General features: G+C 38.7%; 1 protein-coding gene across 5 annotated transcripts in view; it reads left to right on the forward strand.

Moving 5' to 3' along the window:
* The window catches only part of LOC105385854, a 78,221-nt gene extending 72,646 nt beyond the window's left edge, over window positions 1–5,575 (forward strand). For 4 of the 5 annotated variants that reach the window (XM_048630208.1, XM_048630210.1, XM_048630212.1 and 1 more), the window contains 6 exons: window positions 34–178; window positions 359–560; window positions 726–861; window positions 1,290–1,419; window positions 2,176–2,302; window positions 3,406–5,575. In XM_048630208.1, coding sequence (XP_048486165.1) covers window positions 34–178; window positions 359–560; window positions 726–861; window positions 1,290–1,419; window positions 2,176–2,302; window positions 3,406–3,865 — 1,200 coding nt within the window. In that variant the 3' untranslated portion in view covers window positions 3,866–5,575. The remainder of the gene's footprint in view (window positions 1–33; window positions 179–358; window positions 561–725; window positions 862–1,289; window positions 1,420–2,175; window positions 2,303–3,405) is intronic. The other variant, XM_048630209.1, reaches the window with a different exon arrangement.
* Window positions 5,576–23,716: the final 18,141 nt, after the last annotated feature.

Raw genomic sequence — 23,716 nt, forward strand, 5'->3', positions numbered from 1 at the left:
CTCCTGAGTGTTGCTAAGGTGTTTTTGTTTCAGGAGGCGGCGTGTCCGGGCGTGTGGGGCTGGGTGTGCGCGGCGTGCTGGTGCGCGGGGTGCGCGGCGCTGTGCGCGCAGCCGCTGCTGCTGCAGGCCGAGCTGGCGGGCCGCCCGCAGAACGCACCCACTGTTGGGCTGCTTGCTGGTAAGTAACTTTTTGGTGTATCCTTAAGCTCTTCGAAAGACCTCGAATGATTTTGTTGACCCTTATGCAAATGCAAAATATCAAGAGGACGCTTATTGCTTTCCACTTATTTGGCTATCAGTTTACCTTCAGATATATTATTATGTGTAAGGGTTATTTTGACAAACTCCTTTTCTACAGGTGTATGCATCCTAGTCTGGCTAACCGCACGCCTCTGGGGAGGCCCCCCTCTTCAACTGGGGGCACCGGCCCAACTAGTCTGCGCGTGCGGCTCAATACTACTGCTGATTCTGTGCTTCGTCCTCGCCATCTGCGCGGCTCTTAGACTGAGAACCATCACTTACAAAGTTCCTGTGGAAAGGAGGAGCTATTTAAATGATAGGTAAGGTTAAGCAACCTACATCGATAATGCTATACTTACTCTGTTCTCTGAAACTTTGCGTCCCGAAGTTGCGATATCGCGCGTGAAGACAGTTGATTTCTATTGTATCTGAATTCCAGGCATTCAAGCGGTTAAAGTGGTTTTAATGAAGGATTCTTCTTACAGACAAAGAGTAATCCGGCATACAGTGATGCTGCTGGTGACGACGACTATGGCGCAGATGGCCGGCATAGCGTACGCGCAGCCGGGCGAGCGGCAGACCGCCCACGTGATCTCATTGGCTGTAGCCGCCATTACTAATGTGAGTTCCATATTTGAATTCATAAATGGTGGTTTAAGGAACGGAAATTACGAAATTTTCCAATAATCGCAATCTCTTGAAGGTGTCTTTTGAAGCAAAAGGCGGAGTTGCGAGTGAACGTTTTGCACGCTCCATGATTAAATAGGTCGTAATCGTATCCGTATTCAAAGCAAATAATATAGTTATTTATGTATGTCAGGTAAGTAGGTAGATACATTATAAAGCAGCCTTCATATCGATAAACAACTAACAACTTTGTATAATGGCGCATAAGTTTGCTGTATAGATACATCTCACAAATAAAATTTTCCACCAGGAAATAAATGTCAAGCGATTTGTGTTCCAAAGACATAGGGCATGGGTTCAAGTAATCATAGGTATTATTATTAAGGTACAAGATCACAGATTACCCCAGTCCATGATTGCAGGGCATAGCGCTGGTGGTGTGCTACGTGGTCTGCGACGACGCGTGCCTGGTGGCGGCGCGGCGCGCGCTGTCGCTGGCTCCACACCGGGACTGGGAGGACGCCCCGGCTGCCGGAGACACTTCGCTTAACCGTTAGTATATTCATGAGCAATGAAAAAGATCCACTGACCTATGGAACGACAATGGTAGATGGAACTTTTTAATTTTATATCTTCTGAACTAAGATTTGTCACCGTGGTTCTTCTTAGCTTGTTGGTGACAAACACTGGAGATAGACTAAGGTTTCTCTAGGACTAGGGCCACTGTTTGTCACTGGTGAATTGGCCAGTCAGATTATTTGGGTCAGTCGTTGTCTGCCCGGAACCACGTGCCACCTTGGCGAGCTACGTGTGTCTGTCGCTGGCTCCCCACCGGGACTGAGAGGACGCCCCGGCTGCTGGAGACACTTCACTTAACCGTTAGTATCAACAAGGGTTTTACTCCGACAAACATAAACGTATGCAGAGTATTCTAAAGGGTTATTATGGACTAATTTATTTTTGCCGGTTTTGAAAATTCGGAAATACAAAACTAACTTCTATTCATATCAACAACATTCATATTCTATAACATTCTTATTCCCCATAAAAACTTTTTTGGTCACGTGATCGACTATCGGAAGAATACTATTTTTTCACGAGTATTAAAATAGTTGTTCAAAATGACGAGCTGAGTGAAATACTTTTGCATCATGCTGTATTTTTACACAAGTAGAATTACCTAAATATTATTATAGTTTGGGACGCATAGTACCTAGAGGGAACTATATGCAACAAATTAGTTTTCCTACGTTATAAATATAATATATCAATCCATGATAGTCCATCATCTACAAACAATTGTTCCAGTGTACATAAAGCAAGGCGGCGAGGTGGAAAGCCGCGGCGGCGCGGTGGACAGCTCGTCCTCACAAATATCTCCTGTAGCCTCGTACTGGCAGCCACACCCTCTGGACAGTACTGAGGGCATGTACAGGTACATTGTAATACCTTATGAGTAACAAAAAAATAAGGGCCCGTCTAAAACGTATGTAATTGCACCTTACTACTTATTTTCCTGTAAGTTGGCTGGTAGAAAATGGCTTTAGTATTAAGTTCACCTTTTGTACACTTATATTTCATGTCATATTTGTGCAATAAATAATTAAATAATAATAATTACATAAAGTGAACCGAAACCCCTAGATAAAAGATACTATACTTACTGCTACATTGCAATTTTTTTATCGATTTATTTATTTATCGAATGGATTTCTTCACTGGTTACATAAAAAAAATATTAAAATAAGAATTTAATAATAACGTAGGTAAAAACACTAGTTAAAACTAATCGTCGTACGTAAATAGTTCTTGACAGACAGACGGACAGACAACAAAGTGATTCTTTAAAGGTACCGCTTTTGCCTTTTGAGATACGGAATCCTAAAAACTAACAATGAAATTAATTTTAAACTTCAATTTATTATTTTAGTTATGTTTGTGTTAAAATAATAATACCTTTTTTGTTTTATTCTCGTATCTACATTTATTAACCTGTCAGTTCCACGAATAGTCATTTTATAGAGTGTAGGGTAGTTTTCATGGTATGAAAATCAAAATTATTTTTACTTCATCCGTTTTTTTAGAGAATGGAAAAATATCAGAAGCGATTTTTTTTCTTTTTCAATTAAAGAGAGTACAAAAGAAAAAAGAAGGTACTATATTATTATTTTATTTACAATTTATTCGTATGTATATTTTGTTGATATCAGTTACCCATTTCACAGAGATTACCTGTTAATATTGACGCAATCATATCCCTATACAATTACTCAAATTACGCAAACCACAGTATTCGGATTATGTTAAAATGTATACCGATCCGAATGTAGGAAGATATTCATATAGGTACTTATAGGCTTTGATATTTTTTACCATCAACTTCATGAATCCAATTTTATGCCTAATCAGGGACATACTAGGACTTGCAGTATCTTTCTCCTCTCGGGTTGGTCTGTCGTTCGTTCTACCACCTCTTACCAGTTCAGCCTTAGTGGCGTTACCTCTTAGATAAAATAACTCAATGAATTCATTTCGCAGGCGAATGTCAACGCCGAGCAGAAGAGACTGTGATATAGTGAGATGCGTTGAGTACGCAGAATGTTCCGCGCGGCGCGTGAGCACGACCAGGGCTCTGTGCGACCTGGTACCACGCGTGCCGGCCTGCGCGCTGGACGTGCGGCCATGCACGCCACACAACCACTGCGCGCTCTGCACGCGCTCCAACCCAGACGTCTCCACACCAGACCAGCAACCTATAAAGAGTTGCCTAAAAAAGTCGAGCCTCCACCAAGAGTTCTCTTCAAGCACGTCTCTACCGTCTATGGACGTTGAAAAGAAGTCAAACATAGAACTAGTGAACAAACAGTGGAACAAGGCGTACGACTCGCCGGACACGGAGAAAGTTCTCAGTGAAATATCCAGTGATTTAAACTTTTTGCTGAACAAACCAGTGATTAGTAGTAATGTTTTAGATCAAATAGAAGAAGCGCCGACTTAGGAGGTTACGTTATTGTGTGTAGGTTTAAAAGTGTTGTGAAAAAGAACGGTGTCGCTAGTTGGTGTAGTATCGTGGCTGATTCTACAACAGAACCTAAATTAAGAGCTTCAAAACCTATTTCTTACGATGTCCATTTGGTACAGTTGACTCCATAAGTAATTACACTTTTGTATTGTATCTTTATCTTATCAACACCAAAGTTCGAAAACCGTCAATGAAGTACTTAAGTATACGATTGACAGGACAGCATTTATATGTAACATTTCATGGAGTCGATTGTATTTATTCTATTGGTCTTCTATGTGTTATTGTGTCGTCTTTAAGTTTCCAAGTCGTAAATTTATGTTTTGTTGCTTCATAATCCGCCCTATTGTCTGTAGGGTAACGTAACGTACCTTGGGACGCTTGTACCTCGGGACAATGATTTTATTTTTAAAACTGGCAAATTTAACAAAGTATCATTCTACCCTATGCGTAGTGTTTTACTCGCTTGGCCAAACTAGTGAGTCTCGTGATCATACCGGGATCGAGTGTGAGGTGAAGACAACATTAAGTTTTTTGGAGACAAAATTTACTTTTGTATAGTTTTTTGAGTTGCTTTATCTCATTGAGGCATGCTCAAAATTGAGACATGGATATCACGTATATATTTTCAGTTATTTCATTTTTATGATACGGCAATTATCTGAAAGATTCCTAACATAAAAATAAAGATACTGATTTTTTTGTTAAAAATTGCTTTTTTGTACCTTAGGACACGATTAAATTTGTACCTTGGGACACTATTTCCTATGGTTTTGTACTATGGAGACTGCTTACTTCTAAATTACGTCTGTTCTTATAAGTGGCAGAGTGAAACTGGAATGAAGAGAGTTGCAGTCAGTCTGGAACGTTTGAAACAAGCAGTAGATAAAGTAAAAACAGGAGAAAATATTCCTATTTATTTTATATAAAGTGAATGTTCCTTTTTGTAACGTAAGATTCATACATAATCGCAAAATATAATTTCGTTATAAAGTAATGATAATATGATGTCAATGTAGTTATAAAATTTCGATGATTACAGGACTTTTTGCTAAAAATATTATAAATCAATTTGTAGCAAAGTACACTTAAGAGTGTCCCAAGGTACAAACTTGTAACGTACCTTGGGTCAAAACAAGCATTTTTACTTTTATCTTAATTTCAAAAAATCTGGCCACTCCAAAGCTCCACCACAAATACTAGTGATAATAGATTATATATCCTACCGAATAAAGTAAATTTCACATTAATATCTTAGTTGTACGCTGCAATATCTTCATTCAAAGTTGGGGTAGTCGAAAGTGTCCCTAGGTACGTTACGTTACCCTACATTTAGTTCTGTTAGCACAAAGTTTTTGAAAGTAAAATACGCAAAGACAAAGTTTAATAATTAAGCGTTGTACGAGTATAATTAATGATTATTACAGTTACAAAAGACTTAGTATTATTTTAATTGTGATATTATTTTTAGAACTTTATCATTATTTTATATCACAATACACGTCACCACAAAAAAACACAATTTATTATTAATTATGTACATTTTATATTTTATAAATGTTGTTGAATGTTCATCACAATCTAGTTTGCTAAACCGATGTTTAGTTTAAGTTTTATGATAATACTTAACTGACATTTTGCATGAGTATAGAATATTTTTGTATGTAATAAAGTTTTATAATTGGACAGTAACTTTTTTCATTACCTACCTTTATGTAGTTTACTATATATGTGTCAAACCATAGTGGGAGCTTCACACCTACCAGACATACAAATTAGTGCAGCCATTTTTCCGTGAACCTACGTGTTAGTTTGGCGGTGCATCAAAACCTTTCTGAAAACACCAATTCTCGACTGTAGCGCTGCCCCAACTTTTGAAGCTTTAGCCAAAATTCATAGCAAAATGGTAAGTATTATAAACGTATTATGGCACTCCACTAACATTAGGCTAGGCAGTGAAGTTCTCCCACAGTAAAGCAAAACATCTGCGGAATAGATATTTTTCTTATTTTTTAAAAAGTCGTTGGTCTAAATTACTCAGGAGGTGACTCATTATATACTTCTTTTTTGCATTATACAATATATGTTTTTGTATCTCTTTGTACTTAAGTATACCTATAAGTAACTATTTATTGTATATTTACCCGACTGCCGAAGGAGGAGGGTAATGTTCCGCCTGCCATACTTTCCATTAACATTGGGACTTGTTTTCATCTTTTTAGCGTGCAGTCGGGTTTTTTGTTTTATCAATGAATTTACACGGTTTGTCGAGTAGCTCACTCGAAAAATTCCGCTCTGTATGTATATACATTTTCTTATCATTCCCATTTACATAGCTAGTCGCTTGCTCTCGACACTTCAAAGTAAATAGTTGCCGCCGGCTAGTTCGGGATCAAAGCGTCTCGTCTGCTTATTTCCTCTTCCAATGTGTCTCCCTTTCATGCCAGTATAGGTAACGTTTACCCTATAAAATGGATTTGCTATGTTATTTTTTACTTACAGTTGTGTTACATATTAGCTATATTCATAGAAGAAAAATTGGAATTGCGAAAAATTCTTATTCTTGCTTTGACTCAGAATAGCTGTTCAATAAATGCTTGGCTATAAAATTCATTCACCCATTTTGTCCAGCTTTGGACATCTAGAACAAAATTTTACCGTATTATCGTAAGAGGATCTCAATTTTTAAATTCTTAGTCTTCAGTTTGGGCCCGTTCCACACTACAATTAATTGTTCATACATCTACTTACATAGGCTCTATATCCATCATTTGCTAGATGGACGGCCAGACAGATAGTATAAATTTAACTGCATAATATCAACTAATTTCGTTCGTTCTCATGACATACGATTTCTGATTGATATTTTAGTAATTTTGCCATAGAGAACCATCTCTTCAATATGTCCTGTTTAATTACCAATGCTATTGAATACTGTATTTAGCTAAGTAGTTTGAATGAATTCGAACATTTGTACACTGAAATCAATTTTGAAGTGAACTGAAATCCACGATTGATGTTGTATGTATTCTGCAGGCCAGCAATTAGTAACTAATGAATTACAAACGGTGTAGGACTGTAGATATGAGTATCTTCACAATATTATTATGAGCAATTACATCTACTTATCGAATAATTTAAAAGAATACCAATTACTTTTGCCGCATTTTGAGGTTAATAAAAGTGTACCTATTGATAAGCCTTGCGAGTGTCAATTAAATACCTATTGTAATAATTAAGGGATGAGCTGAACTAACACTAGTTTTTCGAGATTGAGTGTACAGGACGTGTCATTTTATGTTCACTCAAAACCCGAAAAGCTCGAAAAACATAACGTTATATAGCTTTTAATCTTGAGAATGCTTATCAACAGGTACTTATAGCACTTTCAGTTGAGATATCACAATAGCCATAGAGTATACATCTCAATAGGCAGTGCCGAATAACCTACGATTTATGTGTGTACTTCTAACAATGTTATCGCACCGTTCGCTACAGTGACATTGTAGTGTGATTTGTGGAGACACTACGGCCGGGCCAGCGACTATGGAACGGAGTAGAACTTGGGTGTTTTCTTTCTAATTTGCAAACGAAAGACGTAAGATAATCAGATAATATAATGATAACGACGGATAGACGACATATATTCCTTTTGATATAAGTGCCGTCTCCACAAGCAAGACAATCGCGACGAATTGACTTTTCGCACGGACCCTAAGGCACCCAGCGCGCGCCTTTTTTGAATCGTTGGTAAAATACACATATTTTTTCTTGCTTTCCCCACGAAACCGTCTGCTTTAGCGTTAAAATTTGACCAGACTACAGTAGCGAGGCGACTATTATGTACACAAGCCCACACAGCAACTGTGGCTGTAGCTCTACTCGCGTTGTTTGCCCACCACTTGGATTACCAAAGAGTAGATGCGGATTCCATGTTAGAAACCCGATACTGGCGGAAACCAGTTCAGAACAAAACAATTCTGAAGCTAAGGCCGTGTTTGAACTAGCCGAGTTAAAATTTCTGGTGTAACCTTAATAGATATAGTTTTGTGTAGTAAGTATGAAAATCACTTTGGTTAGTACTTGTCGTGGCTTACATTGGTGGGTTGGTCTATTTTTAAACATAAATTTTGAATCATTTCGACAGCCATCTACGACAGTCGTACAAACAGTCAATAACAGACTGCCGCAAAAAATAGATTTTTGTGAATTTTGAATTTTTCCTTTTATTTCCGGGCTCAGATATAGCTGCACACGTAGGTTTCTGCTGAGTATGCCCTTTCTGCAACACCCTGTATATAATTTTTACTTATAATATATGTACTCATATCAGATATGACATAATTATTGAAACTTACACTCTGTACACGAACTCTGGACTACCTACATAAGGGTGCTCCCACAAGTGCTCCAATACTATAAGCAGATTCTGAGATTGGATAATTATGTTTGGGCTTTCATCTCTCACCAAACCACCAAATCTACAGATATAATTTGTTTCAGCGTTATTACCGCACGCACGCTGTGTTGTAGGTATTATGGGTAAACGGTACCTTTCATTGTTAACGTAAACTATCAAAACTCACGCAGGAATTCAGCCTGCGTATACCTCGTACAGGAACCAAGGACGCTTCATAGATTATGATATATTCCGACTGAACAATTGTGTCGAAACTTTACCAATCTGTTCCCTTGTCACCACGCAACCAAATGAATAATATAATCGGAAGCAGCCACGACAAGGCCGGTTCCTTTGATTTGGTACAGTATACGACATCAGTCAACGCAAAATTTAATCTTATATCTCAGGTATTAAGAACGCCTTAAAAGCCCAAATTATCGCGATTATTCCCCCGCGGTACAGGAAGCGTTAAGCAGCCCCATTCCCTCGAGAATCAGTTACGAAACTCCCAACAGTTTAAGCGCACCTGGCACGGACGTGTTACTACGTAAAGTTGGTGATACACCTGTTGCTATTACTACAGAAGTACAGCAGTTAAGGCCGCGGCTGCCAGAACTAAGTTCCGGGTCACCACAATCGGCCCCCTCACCAGATGATTAAAGGAAAGCTCGAAACTTAGAGGGCTATCTTTTGAAACTTAAAGGTAATTTATTGGCAGAGGTAGAGGTGGGTAAAGATCAAGTCGTAACTTATCTTGTACTTGTTGTTAGGTTCATTATGAGGGTACGAATGTTAAAGTTTCAAGTGAAGTTAACAGCTTTCAACAAGAAGTTCGACACCAGAGCAAAAACCGTTATAGTTACAATGAACAATTTGAACTACTTATGTACTTGTGGAAAATACTTAGTCGGGTATGTTATATGTTCGACACAAATTCGATACCTACATATCTCCCTGTAAACATATACCCGTTTGCAATGGAAACCAACAATCATGTAAACAAATATGGCGGACTGACATTGGCAGCGTATTGTTTTGTTGCAAATGTTTTAACAAATTTAACGAATAAATACAAGTTAAATCGTGTTGAAGATAATGTGAAAACAATGGTGCGTTCGTTGAAATCAGACTATGTTCATAATTGATCGTCAAATGTATGTGATTACGGAGTAATCGTGACAATTTGGTTTGTTTACATGATTGTTGGATTCTATTGCAAACGGGTATACCTACTTAAATCATGCTAACGAATATCCCCGAAGGGTTAGTTAGGGGTGACTCACGACCGCTTATCGCTGATTCAAAGACTAAACTTAGACGTATTACTTTATAAATCTACTGTTCGTTATCTATAGAGTTTCGCACATATTGATTTTAAACGATATTTTTATAAAACTTTTCACCGTCCAGATATTTTTCTAGCACAGTCTCAGGCGTGTAGGCTGTCGGCGCTATCAGTGTGCGGTACATTAAGTGCACAATCTGGAACTATTGTCCACACTCTCCACACTCCTGGCTGCGAGCTGCACCCCCTCAGTTTGAGAGCACTCTGTAGATAGCCACTGAGCAAATGTGTCATCGGGTACAATGTCTTAAGCCAGAAATTGAAAATTACACTCTGTTTAAGCGTTTTCATATTTCTAACTTTTTTGTTTAGAAAGTTGAAAATGCTATCGTGAACATTTTCACGCATCCATTTAACAAGAAACAGGAACAAAACATCGCTTCAATTACCTTTGAGTAGGTTTATAACTGGACATTAAAATAAATAATATAATGCAGATAAATCCGGCAAGTTTGTAAAAGCAAGCGTTTTTAGTTCCCTCGGAGATATATCTTTCCTTGGACTGTTAAAGTTTGATTCGCTTCAGAAGTTCTTATTAAATCTTCTTGGCAGCAACTGCACTGTTTATAGGTACTACACTTGAAGTATAGCCGTCGCCGCTGCTAACTTTTACGAAGGAATATCAAACGTGCGTTACTTTGATTTACATAATAGGTTAATAGTAGCTTTTTAATTCGGTTGCAATTATTTTCGAACTAATTCAAAACTATGGTAAATGGACGATTTCTTATATTACCAATTTCACAGTACACTGCTAGTACTAGTACAATAAGAAACCATAGAAGTAAAGATAACAATAATATATTGTTTTATAATAACCAAAAAATGCACGGAAACCTAAACGGAAACTTCTAATATCGATGTAATATTAGCTTATTTTAATGTTAGTAATAAATAGTTCAAAAGGTAGAGGAGAATATAACGGTTACATACATTAGTTTTGTATACCTTAATAACTTACCTATAACCGGTACAACGCTCTACCGGTACACTTTTTCGTGTTTTATCTTTAAAATGTTGTTCTTTTTCCACACCTCAGCAAAGTAGGAAATCGTGTGTTTGCTTGCAATATGTTATTTCCGATTGCAATCTAAAACACGCTTTGAAAACGCGATCATTCATATGTTCATTTCGACGATAGGAGTAAAAAGGTTCCGCTCACGGACTTAGATTTGCCTAGATTCGGCAAGTCACAGTACTTGTATAGAAACCAAGTACTTATGTCATATTCTAATTATAAAATGAATATTCCTGAAAGGAAATTTCTATCCATTATGGTATACGTGACACTTTTCTTTTTGACTCTTTTTTTGGGTATTTTTATAATAATATGCCGTTGACTTTGATTAACAATATACTTACCAACAAGATGGTGTGTTACACATAAAAACAAAGCGACAAGCTGAGATAACCGTTTTAAGTTCAAATTAATGCGGTGTCTAGGCAAATCTTTTCTGTGGCTCCGGTAATAGCACGGAAGCGCTCACTCAGTGTAGAGAAAACAAATACTATAAGTAGTAGATTATTTTTTTTTATCTATAAGTATATTTTTTTATTGAGGGTTTAGCACACTACAGTGACTATGCCACCCTTGTAGGGGCTTTATCTTTTTCTAACTTACGATCTATTTTTTAAACCTATTTTAACTAGTGTATACAATAAATTGGCTTCATCTGATAGGGGACTTGCTAGAACTATAAGTCGTAGATAAAATGAAAACCGTCCTTTCATAAGCCCCGGACGCCAGTTGCACTGTTGCACTATAGAATTAACGATGAAACCACGATCCCGTTTCCAATCGACAACTTTTTTTTTATTATAAAAACAGGCATATACTTATTACATTTTTGTTTGACAGCGCCATTAAACGTTTGTCTTGGCACATTAAAATGAATTTACACATATAGTAGGTACAATATTACGATACATTCACGGTTAAACGGGTTAAACATTACATTAAATTTATCGGTGAAGTATTATACTTATAGGTATTATCTAACACAATGTACACTCCTTACTTAAAACAAAAGCAAGTACCTATTTTATTGTGAGCAAAATAATTAGCGTTAGTTAAAGTCAGCTACACCGGGCTCGCGGCAAAAACGTCGTAACCGCCATGCAAACAGCGTCGCTTACGCGTTTCGGTCGGTAGCCCGCTTGAACAGAGTCGCCAGCACAAGTTTCGATCCTCCGTTAACGTTGCGTATCGTCAACTGTCACTGTCAAAATCTAAGGCAAAGTTAGTTCCAAAAGTTACATTTGTTTTTTCCACATGTTAGGTGGAATTTCACCAAACGCTAAACGTATTTAGTAGCCAGTCATACGTCTGTCAGTTAGTACAAAATGTATTTAAAATTTGATTTAAATACGTTTAGCGTTTGGTAAAAGTGACCCTTCGTGTAGATTCGAAAATAGTATCGAATCCTATGCTCGCGGCTCTGGTTCAGTCATAGATCATAGATAAGAGTTTTTAAGAATGGCAGCTATATACAGGTTGCTCTTTAATAGAAAGACAGATATAAGTTTTATGATTATAAATTTACCCCCTTATTCATAGAAAAGTTACAATACGTTTTAACTAATAAACTGTTTTGTCCCTCTCTGTCAAAGAACAAATTGATCTTTGTCGGAGAGGGACAAAACAGTTTATTAGTTAAAACGTATTGTAACTTCTCTATGAATAAGGGGGTTAGTTTATAGGTATGTTATAAAGCATTTTGTTTAATAAAAATAGGTAGGTACTATACGTAAGTATAATATGGTTGTTTATTTAGGTAGGTAGGTTTTTTTACAAAGTATTCTTTTAGTAAATTTTTCAGGTTTTTATTATTTATTTCATTTTTAAGTGTGGTTGCCAATTCATTAAATAGTGTAGGAACTATGTATTTCTTCGTTCTACGTCCGTATATATTTTTAAAGCGTGCAGTTATCATTTTTTTGTTGGTGATGCTTCTAGTATGTATTTTGTGTTCGATAGGATTTAGCATGTTGTGTTGGTCGTATTGCTCAACGATCAGCGTATTCCACCCGTCTGTGGACCGGTAATATCCCACAGTAGTGGAATAGTCTCTGATATTCACCTTTACATTTTTGTTAAATTTTTGGTGGTACAATCTTTTTTAGTAGTCTTATTTGTAAATTGCATATTTTGTCGAGATAGGATTTATAGGTTCATCCATAGCTTGTGATTCCATAGAATATTATGGATTCCACAAGTGTTTTATACATATTTCATAAAACACTGTACGGTACCTTGTATTTCACTATGGATATTTTGGCAAGGACTCCTCTAAGTTTATCACATACCTTATTGACATGTGGCTCCCAATTAAATCTATCATCTATGATGAGACCAAGGTAAGTTGCTGTTTTGACTTGTTCAATTGTTTCGCAGTTATTGCAGTTGTTCGTGTGTAAGCAATCATGGTTATGTGCTATCAATCTCACATGATGGTCTGTAGGGTTGTGGCTGGATCTTATGTGCATCATTTGGGTTTTTTGAGCGTTTAGAATTAGTCCTGCATCATGTGACCATTTTACCAACGCTGTGAAATCTTTTTGTAGCTTTTTCATTGCCTTTGTCACACTTTTGTCCGCTGCTATTAAACAAGTGTCATCTGCAAACTGATATAGGGAGCAATGTTTAATAATGTTAGTGACGTCATTTACATAAACCAGGTAGTGAAGGGGACCGAGGACGGATCCTTGGGCCGTGCCTATTGAGACCTTAACATCATCACTGTAGCAATCGTTTATTTTGACTCGATATTTGCGGTTGGTGAGGTAGTTTTGGCACCATTGTAGCAGTGGTCCCCGGATGCCTGTACAATCTAATTTCGTAACTCAAAACGATGAAACATTTAACCCCGATTACAACTGTCAGTTTACAAGAGGCTTGGTTGACTTGGAACACCCGAGTTCACATTGTTTGTTGCAAGTTGCAAAGCGTTATATTGTTACACGAATATGACGTTTTACTTTCTTTCTAACACAATTGCCGATTGAAGAAGCTCTTTTCATAAGCTCAGGCTATAGTAAAAAAGCATTCTTAACTGTTTTTGGACATACGATATATGAATTTTGACTTTTTAACTGACACAAAGAGTCGAACGAAACTCACAACGTAATTTATACTCCTTTAAAATACGGTCTATGAATTTCGTGCGTAGTAGATAATAGTTATTGACTGATAGATAGTATCCCATGGTTAGCCTATAATTGGATAAGTTTCGTGTCAAGTATTAATTCACACATACATAATATACAATTATACATACTGGGATGTTACATGCAAACTTTGGGGTCAATTTACCCTGGGATATTTAATCGATGGAACTTCTGCGTAATTGACATACTTCCCTTATATTATGTAAGTACTTACAGGATGGAATTTCCAATGGACAGCCAGACATCAGGATGGCGTGTTTTAATAAAGTATATTTTCAACACAAATTAATTAAAATCAGGTTTAGCTGTTCAACGAGCTGTTTTATTAGCCAAGGTTATTAACCACGGCTAGGTTTTTTGCAGTTAAATTATTTGTTCATATTACTTATATTATTTCAAACTTAATAAGCGCAATCCCAGAGTACATGTAGCATGTGCGAGTACTTATTACTAGTGGGGCGCCCCTCACATGACCAGAGAGCCGGAAAACTTCGTAATGTAGGTACTTACGTGTGTTGTCAGTTGTCAGTGACTGACCCCAATCTTCCTTGCACCACATTACAAATCCTAAAGTTTGACTACCGTTTTTCACCGATGCTCTGAGAAGATTTAACACTTCACAGAATGGGATACCACGGCGATTCCATCGGGAAAAAAAGCAAGATTTTTCGAACAAAACCAAAGCCATCCGACAGTATTTACGACGTCATACAGTTTACCGCAGCCGGATATTTCCCTAGCAGCATTTTTATTCAATCGGCCATTTAATTCCACAGAATATTGGAATACCAGAACAAACAAACACGGCTTTGTTCGCGAAACGTTAAATTTTACAACCTCATCAAGTGTCATTTTTGTAAAAGTCACTTCATAGTTGTGAAAAAAAGCGTTCCAGAAATAAATAACTACCTGTATGATGCGTTCGAGTTTCAACTTCATACTAAGTAGGTACTTGTGCGATAGGCCATGCGCTACCAGTTGTTGTGAATTAGGCCAGGGTCTCCTATTTCTCGTCGTAGGTTGCGTCCAGCGTCACGCCGTAGGCCGCGTCACGATGCTCACTACGTCTACGCGCCAACGTCAGCGTGTGAGGGAGATCGTACATTTCTATAGTGAGCATCGTGACGCGGCCTAAGGCGTGACGCTGGACGAGACCTACGGCGTAAATAGGAGACCCAGGCCTTAGATAAGTCTCATACTATCATATTGTATGATATAATATAGCTACTTAGCTAGGAGCTTACTCATAACATCTAATATTACTTTCGCATAAATCCATATTATTATTCTCTGGGGTTTTATGAAAACTGTAACTTTAAAACCCAGAAGCTCCAATCATTAATATCTAATTAGTTCTCCGCTCTCAGTGAGCTTACCATTGAAAAAAAAGAATTTTGAGATTACAGTATTCAGAATATTCAATTCACTGTACTGCAAATGTGTGGTATGGACAGATTTTATATTTAGCTAAGTAGGGCAAAAATGACTAAGCTACAGTTTTCATCGATAATACATACTGGAATCGGCATTTTTTGTCCTTTCCATCAGCGTGCTTCAATTTGATTTGCAAAGTAACCCGCCTAAGCCTAGGAGGGAGGTACCGAAATCATTTATGTGCGTTTAAGACCCGTTAATGGCTCATAAAGAGTCAGTTTATGGATGACTTGTGAACTCACTGGCTCGTAAATGCCGAACAGATTATTTATTAGTGAAACTATTACGTTACTTTACACTGTACCTCTACAGGGTGTTGCAAAAAGTGTATACTAAGCCGAAACCAGCATGTGCAGCATGTTAAACCCGAAACAGAAATCAGAATTTCGTATACCCTTTTTGCCACACCCTGTATACATAGTCGTCGGTATTAACTTGTATAAACGCTTCTGTACCTTGTCAAAGTATCAGGAACTGTCCATTACTGAATTAGTTGTTAATTTTAAAAGCTATAAAATGTTATTTCCCTAAGGCACAAAGTTGTGTTACACTATCAAGGAATGGAGGGTCGGAAGATGCCAGACCGAATTTTGTTATGGCCATTGCACAATACACAAGAACACTCTTCATTCCATCATTCTTATAACGTTTTTCTTTTTTTTTTATGCAGCCTGTGTCGTGTCTAACTGCTGGGCAAAGGCCTCCTTATAAACTGACCACCGTTCCCGATCATGTGCTTCCTTCGGCCATTGAGGCAAAAACCTGTCGAGGTCGTCCCGCCATCTCCGCCTGGGTCTTCCGCGTCGCCGACGTCCATCACTGGGCACCCACTCGGTGACAATTCTGGCCCACCGGTCCGGGTGCATGCGACAGACGTGGCCTGCCCAGGCCCACTTCAGCTTCGCAGTCTGTGCGCCCACATCAGTGATACGAGTCGAGGAGCGTAGCGTGGTGTTCCGGATTCGGTCTATCCTTCGTACACCAAGTATAGTACGCTCCATCGCTCTTTGGCAAACCTTGAGTTTGGACTTCTGATGTTCGGTCAGAGACCAAGTCTGTGCGCCGTAGGTTAGGACAGGCAGTATACACATGTCGATGAGTCGGCGTTTGAGTGACTTATAACGTACGTGGTGTAATTTACGTAGGTAACTTAATTAGATACTGTTTACCCAAGTAACAGTAACTTTAATAGCAGTAAGTAATATTAAACTAACACCTATCTATAAGTAGAACCTATAAGTATATAATTAATTTGTAAAACCTCTGAAGCTGTCTACGATAAAAATGAAATACTTACCTACTTAGGTAATGTGATGTACCTACTTACTTAGCCTGCACGTAACGTTATATTCATTTTAACAGTTTACCCTAAGTACACGAAAGATGCCTGGCTACCCATAGCACAGGGTATCCTAGTTTGGGAGCCAGGAACCAAAATGTAAACCTACTTATGGCAAATAAACATTTTTCATTTTCATTTTCATTTTTTCATAACCCGCTGGAACTGAAAAACTATTTGCTCTGACTTTTACATTATTATACCTTTAGGTATACAGAAGGGCAATAATGGTAGGTATACATATATATAGCATGTATATAGCATGCATTGTTCGTTATAATTATATGTATTTAACTGTTTAGGACCACAAAAAATGGTTCCGTTTTGATAATCGCATGCGAAGCAGCGACACGACAGTTCTTCGATCGTGTAAATGCACTAAGCTAACTTCCTCCAGTGTTTTGCTACTCTTATTGCCAGATCATTGGCCTTCATCAGGTCTCCTTGACTGCACTTTGTGGCATTAAGACACTCTAAAAGATGTGACATAGTCTGGAGGCTTCCGCAACTGCATAGAGTGCTGGCATTGGCTGTTCCACTGCGGGTTGGTGGGTTCACATATCTAGATGTGCTAAATCTAGATCAGTATGCAGGTTTCCTCACGATGTTTTCCTTCACCGTAAGAGCGATGGTATACATTGTAGTTAAAAGAACTCATTGGTACTTACATGTCAGCGCCGGGATTCGAACCCGCATCTCTTGCGTGAGAAGCGGGCGCTTACCCGACTGAGCTACCACCGCTCACCCGACTGAGCTACCATCGCTCAATTATAATAATAGTACTATATAACTAGTCTCTATAATCATGTCTACGATCAAAACTGAATAATTTTGTGGGAAATTAGTAACAATTTAAATCGTGTTCAGTGAATTGGTCCTAGATGGTATCAGATTTAATCGCGTTCTGTTAGTCGATGTTTGGATGGCGGCCAAACTAGCTGACTAATTCAATTAATTTCACTTGATAATCTTGCTCGTATCGTATCTATTGAACGAAGTGTTTAGAATCAGATAATTTAAGTCAGTTATTACTAACTCTCGTAACTAAATTACCTACTGATGTTGGTAATTGCGATAAATTTATGAATAATACATTATTGCAATAAAAAAATAAACATTATAAGTCAGTGCAATAAATTCATATAGGTAACAATGGATAATTTAAAACAAATCATCACAGTATTTTCCCATCTCATAATGAAATTACATTTCAGTTTCTTAAAAGGATAAACCTATTAATCTAAGATCTATGATAAAAGTCTCAACAATTTAAATTAATAAAAATATTCATGAATAAATCTACTCATTCAAAGTGAAACGATGAAGGCTACTCGCAACAACGAAGTGAATCGGGAAAATAAATTAACGATAAAGTTTAAATCGAATACGACTTCCAAATAGAATTAGTCAAAGGAGAAGCTTCAATTAGGATTTCATCTCTTTAAAGTCCTCGGTTTTACTGTAATTGAGTCCGTATCGCCGCAGCTTTACTATTCAATTCTTTTAGGTAACTTTGGTCTCACTACCCTCCGTGCTTTTGTTAATTTTGAGACTTGTTGGCAACACCAACCCAAATGTATATTTTTAATCTACCCACCTACCGGCGTGTGTGCATATTGTTAATCTAATAATCAATAAAAGTGAAGTTAAATACATAGGTAATCAGCGTTTATATAATCAAGCGATACAGTCCCGCTTCGCTTCAGACTAATTTTAAATGTACCTATTTATACAATAGCTTATAGGAGAACTGTAGGGGAGACAGAGGTTCCCCCTACAGTATTTAGGTCGGGTCGTGATGGAGATTGAGTGAAAGACGCCTGTTACAAGTCTATACAATCACTGCTTTATTTCTATCTTATTACGGTATTTAACTATGTGCATTACGTGCATCAGCATCATTATTACTATCTAATGTTATTACTAACTAATCTAGTGTACGATTGTACGTGATAAACCGTACATGCTGCGAAGAACTAAGAAAGTATCACAAAGATAAATTAACTAGTGTGTCTAAATATAAGTACATCAACATTAAATTACAATTATACATTGAATAGGATTTTCTTAGTTTTCTCTATTTGGGACCCTGACTGGGGGGTCCTGTCAGTCGTTGCTTGAGGCAGCGGCTGCGGTGGCGGCGGCGGCGGCGGTGCGTGTGCCGGCTGCGCCACAAGAGGCGGTCGCTGCGTGGGCGTCATAGTCTCCATGCCCACAGGATATTGTTGTTGTCCTTGTCTACTGCCGCAACGCTCCTTAATGCACTTCAGTGTTCCTGTAATTATAAACAACATTAAAACAAGGCCTAGCGTTGAGTACGTTGCGGCATACTGATGTATGTCATGGTCTGTTATCTGAGCTGGGAATTCGCTTTTATTCTTCAACTCCCATATCTGCTGTTTCAGCTGCATCAATGCATTGTAGTGACTTTCAGTCGTATTGTCTGTATCTTGTACGGGTAAGACGATAGTCATATTGTTGATATCGCTCAGTGTTGGAAGCGCTATTTTATTATTTATATTTATACTGCTCCGGTATGAGTTTTCTGTATAAATTGTGGCTTCGTCTCTTTTTATCGTGCATCCTTGTTGTAGGCCGATAATTCCTGTCGTGTTAATAACCCGTGACGTCATATGTTTCTGACATATTATTGTTATTCGACAAGTTCCGCAGCACACGTAAATCCAGCTGTTTTTACTTTTTAACTCGATCCACTCATTACTACAGGTCGATGTCCGGAATGTGCACTTAGGCAAATTGTTTTTTGCTAGGACTGCAATTTCGCATGGGTCATTGTGCTGGTGCATGTTATGAATGGGTTTGTTAATTTTGCACAAATAGCGATTCTGTCCCATAGTGATACATTGGCGAATTTCTTCATTCGTCAGTTGAATGTAGGTGTCCTTGATTATGTTGATGGCAAGATATTCTGTTGTTGTAATTGCAGTTCTCGCCAATGATCCGGATATTAATGGAATGGGAATGACACGGTAGATTTGAAATTGGTCGTTATGTATGAGCGGTATTTGTACTTCCAAAATCAATGAGTTTGTTGTCAGCGCAGCTTTAACTCGAATAGCCTTATATAGCTCCGTAATATCACTGTACATATCATCCATGGGCAGTGATAGGTATTTTGGTATCTGTGATGATATTTCCCGTAATTCTCTTTTCAGTTGGTCCGCTGATAACACTCGTGTATCTAAGTGTCCTTGGTGTATATCTTGGAGTGTTTCTAGGACATCTTCTTGCATTCTCCGAAGTTTATTGATGATTATGTTAACAGATATAGAAATGGAATTGAAGTAGGTCATCATGGCTGTCTCCTCTGCTCGTATTTGCATATTCCTTAGGTACTCGTTTGTTTGAAAGCTGTGTTCTTTTAATAAATGAAGCTGTTTATTTATTGATTCCTCGTTTCTCAGAATAATATTGTTATGTACTTCTAGAAAGCTTGTATGATTCTTGAGCATAGTGAGTAAATGTTGTTCGTTGACCTTGACGTGCTCAATGTCCTGTTGATATTGTTGTGCGAAACGATCGTCGAGAACTCCGAAGAGGCTATTAGCCACGCGTCCAACCCCGTCGAAGTATCCTCTTTTTGTGCGTATCCTTGGTGTCGAGGACACCCCTTGTAGGATAAAATTGTTATGTTCTATATCTTGTAATTGTTGTTTAAATTCTGTTGTAATTGCTTCACAAACATTCTGGTGGTCGAATCTGTTGCAGATGTTTTCTATATATTGAACGTATTTATGGATGCTTTTTATCCCACTCCAGTAGCTGCTCATATTGTAATAAGCTACAACTGTCCAAGTATCGTGAACTGTGCTCAGTGTACCCATATCATCGTAGTACATGTTTCTTTGATTTTCAAATGATGTCATCTTAAATGTTTCTTGTTGGTAGGTACATGGTACGAGCATCAAAACGGTGAGAAAGGTGAAGGCGTAGTGGATCAAAGCCTTTTTCCCACTCCCGTTGGGATGTCGTATCTTTTGATGTTGGATGTTTTGTGGGTCTGGTGTAGTGAGCTGAGACGGCGCTGGCGGCTGATCGTCTTGTTGTTCCGTAGGTTCGTAAACTGGTAATCTTGTTATCTTGTTAATGGGTCTTCGAAGTTCTCCCTTCTGGGTTTTAATGGTTAACACCCTAGTTAGGCCATCTGTTCCTGGATGAACTTCTGTTACTCGGCCGATTGGCCAATTCCCTGGTGTGTATGTTTCATCTTTGATTACGACGATGTCTCCCACAACTATGTTATCTGTTTTGTTTTGCCATTTGCTTCGTGCCTGAAGCGATTGGATATATTCCGTTGACCATCTTTTCCAAAAAGATTGTTGCATTTTTGTTGTGAGTTGCCATCTGTTTCTCAACGTTATCTGGTCTGTCAAGTCATCCTGTGGTATTGCTAGAAGCGGCTCACCAATCAAGAAGTGACCAGGTGTTAGAACGAGCTCAGTATCCTCTGGATTTTCTGTGAGACTGACTAGAGGTCTTGAGTTTAGACAAGCCTCTATGCAGGTGAGTAAAGTGTTGAACTCTTCATAAGTAAGCCGCTGCGGACCCAATACCCGCTTTAAGTGTTTTTTCATGGACTTTACGGCTGCTTCCCAGAGTCCACCTGCTGTTGGCCATGATGGTGCGTTGAAATGCCATTCAATCTGCATATTTGCTGTGGCCCTGTTGATTTGTTCATTGTTGAATGTATTTTCCTTCCTAAACTGTTTCTGTAGTTCTCTGTCGGCGCCTACAAAGCAAGTTCCGTTATCACTGAACATTCGACGGGGCAGGCCTCTCCTGTTGACCAGTCTCTTCAAACAGGCTATGAAAGATGGTGTGGATAAGTCCCCGACCAGCTCCAAGTGCACAGCCTTGGTAGCCATGCATACGAATACTGCGATATATCCCTTGGTAGTAGCGACGCCTCTTCCTTTGTTCGTTTTGATGTCTACCGGCCCAGCGTAGTCAACACCACAATTGTAAAATGGTCTCGCTGGTGTCACTCTAGACCTTGGCAGATCCCCCATAAGCTGGCACTCTTTGTTGTTATGGCGTGCGCATTTGACACACTGCCTCAGCTGTTTCTTGATGACGGTCATTCCACCAATGATCCAATACCTTTGTCTTATATAGCTCAAGGTTAGACGAGCTCCCCCATGTAGTGTTATTGCATGGGCTTCAATTATTAAAAGTTCTGTAAGCTTAGACTTGGCTGGTAGAATTAGTGGATGTTTAGCATCATAGTGTAATTCTGAATTTTTCAAGCGCCCGCCCACTCTTAAACACCCATTTTCATCCAAAAATGGGTTAAACTGGACTATACTGCTGCTGGGGTTGATACGACCTTTTTTCTTTATCGTGTTCATTTCTGTTTGAAAATGGTCGTGTTGTATTTCTTTAATCATATAACTTCGAGCCGCTCGCAATTCTTGCAGCGTCAGATGCTCCGGTTTCGATGCGGCGGCGGTGGAGGCGGCAGGCCGTGTATTTGTTATGAATCGCATAATTCGCGCTAATACACGCGTGACTTTCGTAATACTACTGACCTTAGTCAACAAGTCATTAGTTATTCCTGTTTGTTTTGTTTCAGTTTGTGCAGTAAATGCTGATAATGTTTTGACTTCCTCTGTAGTATAAATGTTATTCTTTGCGTCGGCCTGTAACATTGTTTCTATGTTTTTAGGCCCGCTCCACCAGAGTGTAAACTTGTTGAGCTGGTTTGGTAGTAGACCTCTCGATGCACAATCTGCTGGGTTCTGATCTGTCTTAACGTGCCTCCACTGGGCCGCTGGCACTGTTTTCACGATCTCTTGAACTCTGTTAGCTACGTATGGCTTCCAACGCTTGATATCTCCTTTCAGCCATCCCAGTACCACCATGGAATCAGTCCATCCATATATCCTTAAGTTGTTTTGTTCGTCAAAACTCTGTTTTATTTTGTCAACCAAGCGTGCTAGCAATGCTGCTCCACATAGTTCCAATCGGGGCAACGATACTTGTTTGTTAATCGGCGCCACTTTAGTCTTTGCGGTGACTATTGTTATCCTGTAAGTCCCGTCTTTCATCATCAGTCTGCTGTAGACTACACAGGCATAAGCTTTTTCGGAAGCATCGCAGAAAGCATGGAGCTCAATTTCACCAATTTTACTTTCAAACCCAAGCCAGCGTGGGACTATAATTGACTTCAGGTTTTCTAGATCATCTTTCAGAATATTCCATTCCTTGGCTATGTTCTCCGGAAGCTGTTCATCCCATGACATCTTTGTTAACCATACTTGTTGGAATAATATCTTTGCCTTGACCGTTACAGGAGCCATCCAACCGATTGGGTCGAATAATTTTGCTACGTCACTTAACATGTTTCGTTTGGTTACAGGTTTGTTTTTGTTTGTAAATGTCTGTGCTGCACACGTGAACTTGAAGTTGTCCGTCTTTGGATTCCATGTTAAACCAAGTGTCTTTGCGTGGTCTGTTTCCGTGAACTGCAAGTTTCTTGGATCCCGCAAATCCGCAGCCAAGTCTTCTACTAGGCATTGTTTGTTCGTGGACCATTTGCGCAGGTTGAAGCCTCCGCCCTTCAAGAGTTGAATCAATTGATCTCGTGTTGTTCTAGCTTCTTCAATTGTATAGGTGCCGAATATTGCGTCATCCATGTAAAAATTGTTAAGTAAAATGTTTTTCGCCAGCGGAAAACGATCGCCGTCGTCTATCGCTAGCTGTTTTAGGGTTCGCTGGGCTAAATATGGCGCAGCCTTCAGGCCATAAGATATTGTCCCTAAGTCATACTCTGTGAATCCCTTGTTTGTTTCCCCCCAGAGTATTTTCTGTAGTGCTCTGTCTTCTGGATGTACCACGATGTATCTGTACATTTTCTCAATATCTGATGTATATACGTATGGGTACTGTCGCCATTTAAGTATGAGCAGTTGCAGATCGGCCTGTAGGTTTGGTCCATTTTCCATCAAGTCATTCAGGCTGAACCCGGAGCTTGTTGTAGATGATGCGTCGAACACAACCCTCAGCTTTGTTGTCACGGATTCACTTTTAATAACTCCGTGATGTGGTAGGAAGTAGCTTATTTTCGGCCTGTTGTTACTCATCGTCATATGACCCAGTTGTTCATACTCAGTCATAAAC

Source organism: Plutella xylostella, chromosome 25 (genome assembly GCF_932276165.1).
Source record: "Plutella xylostella chromosome 25, ilPluXylo3.1, whole genome shotgun sequence".
NCBI lineage: Eukaryota > Metazoa > Arthropoda > Insecta > Lepidoptera > Plutellidae > Plutella > Plutella xylostella.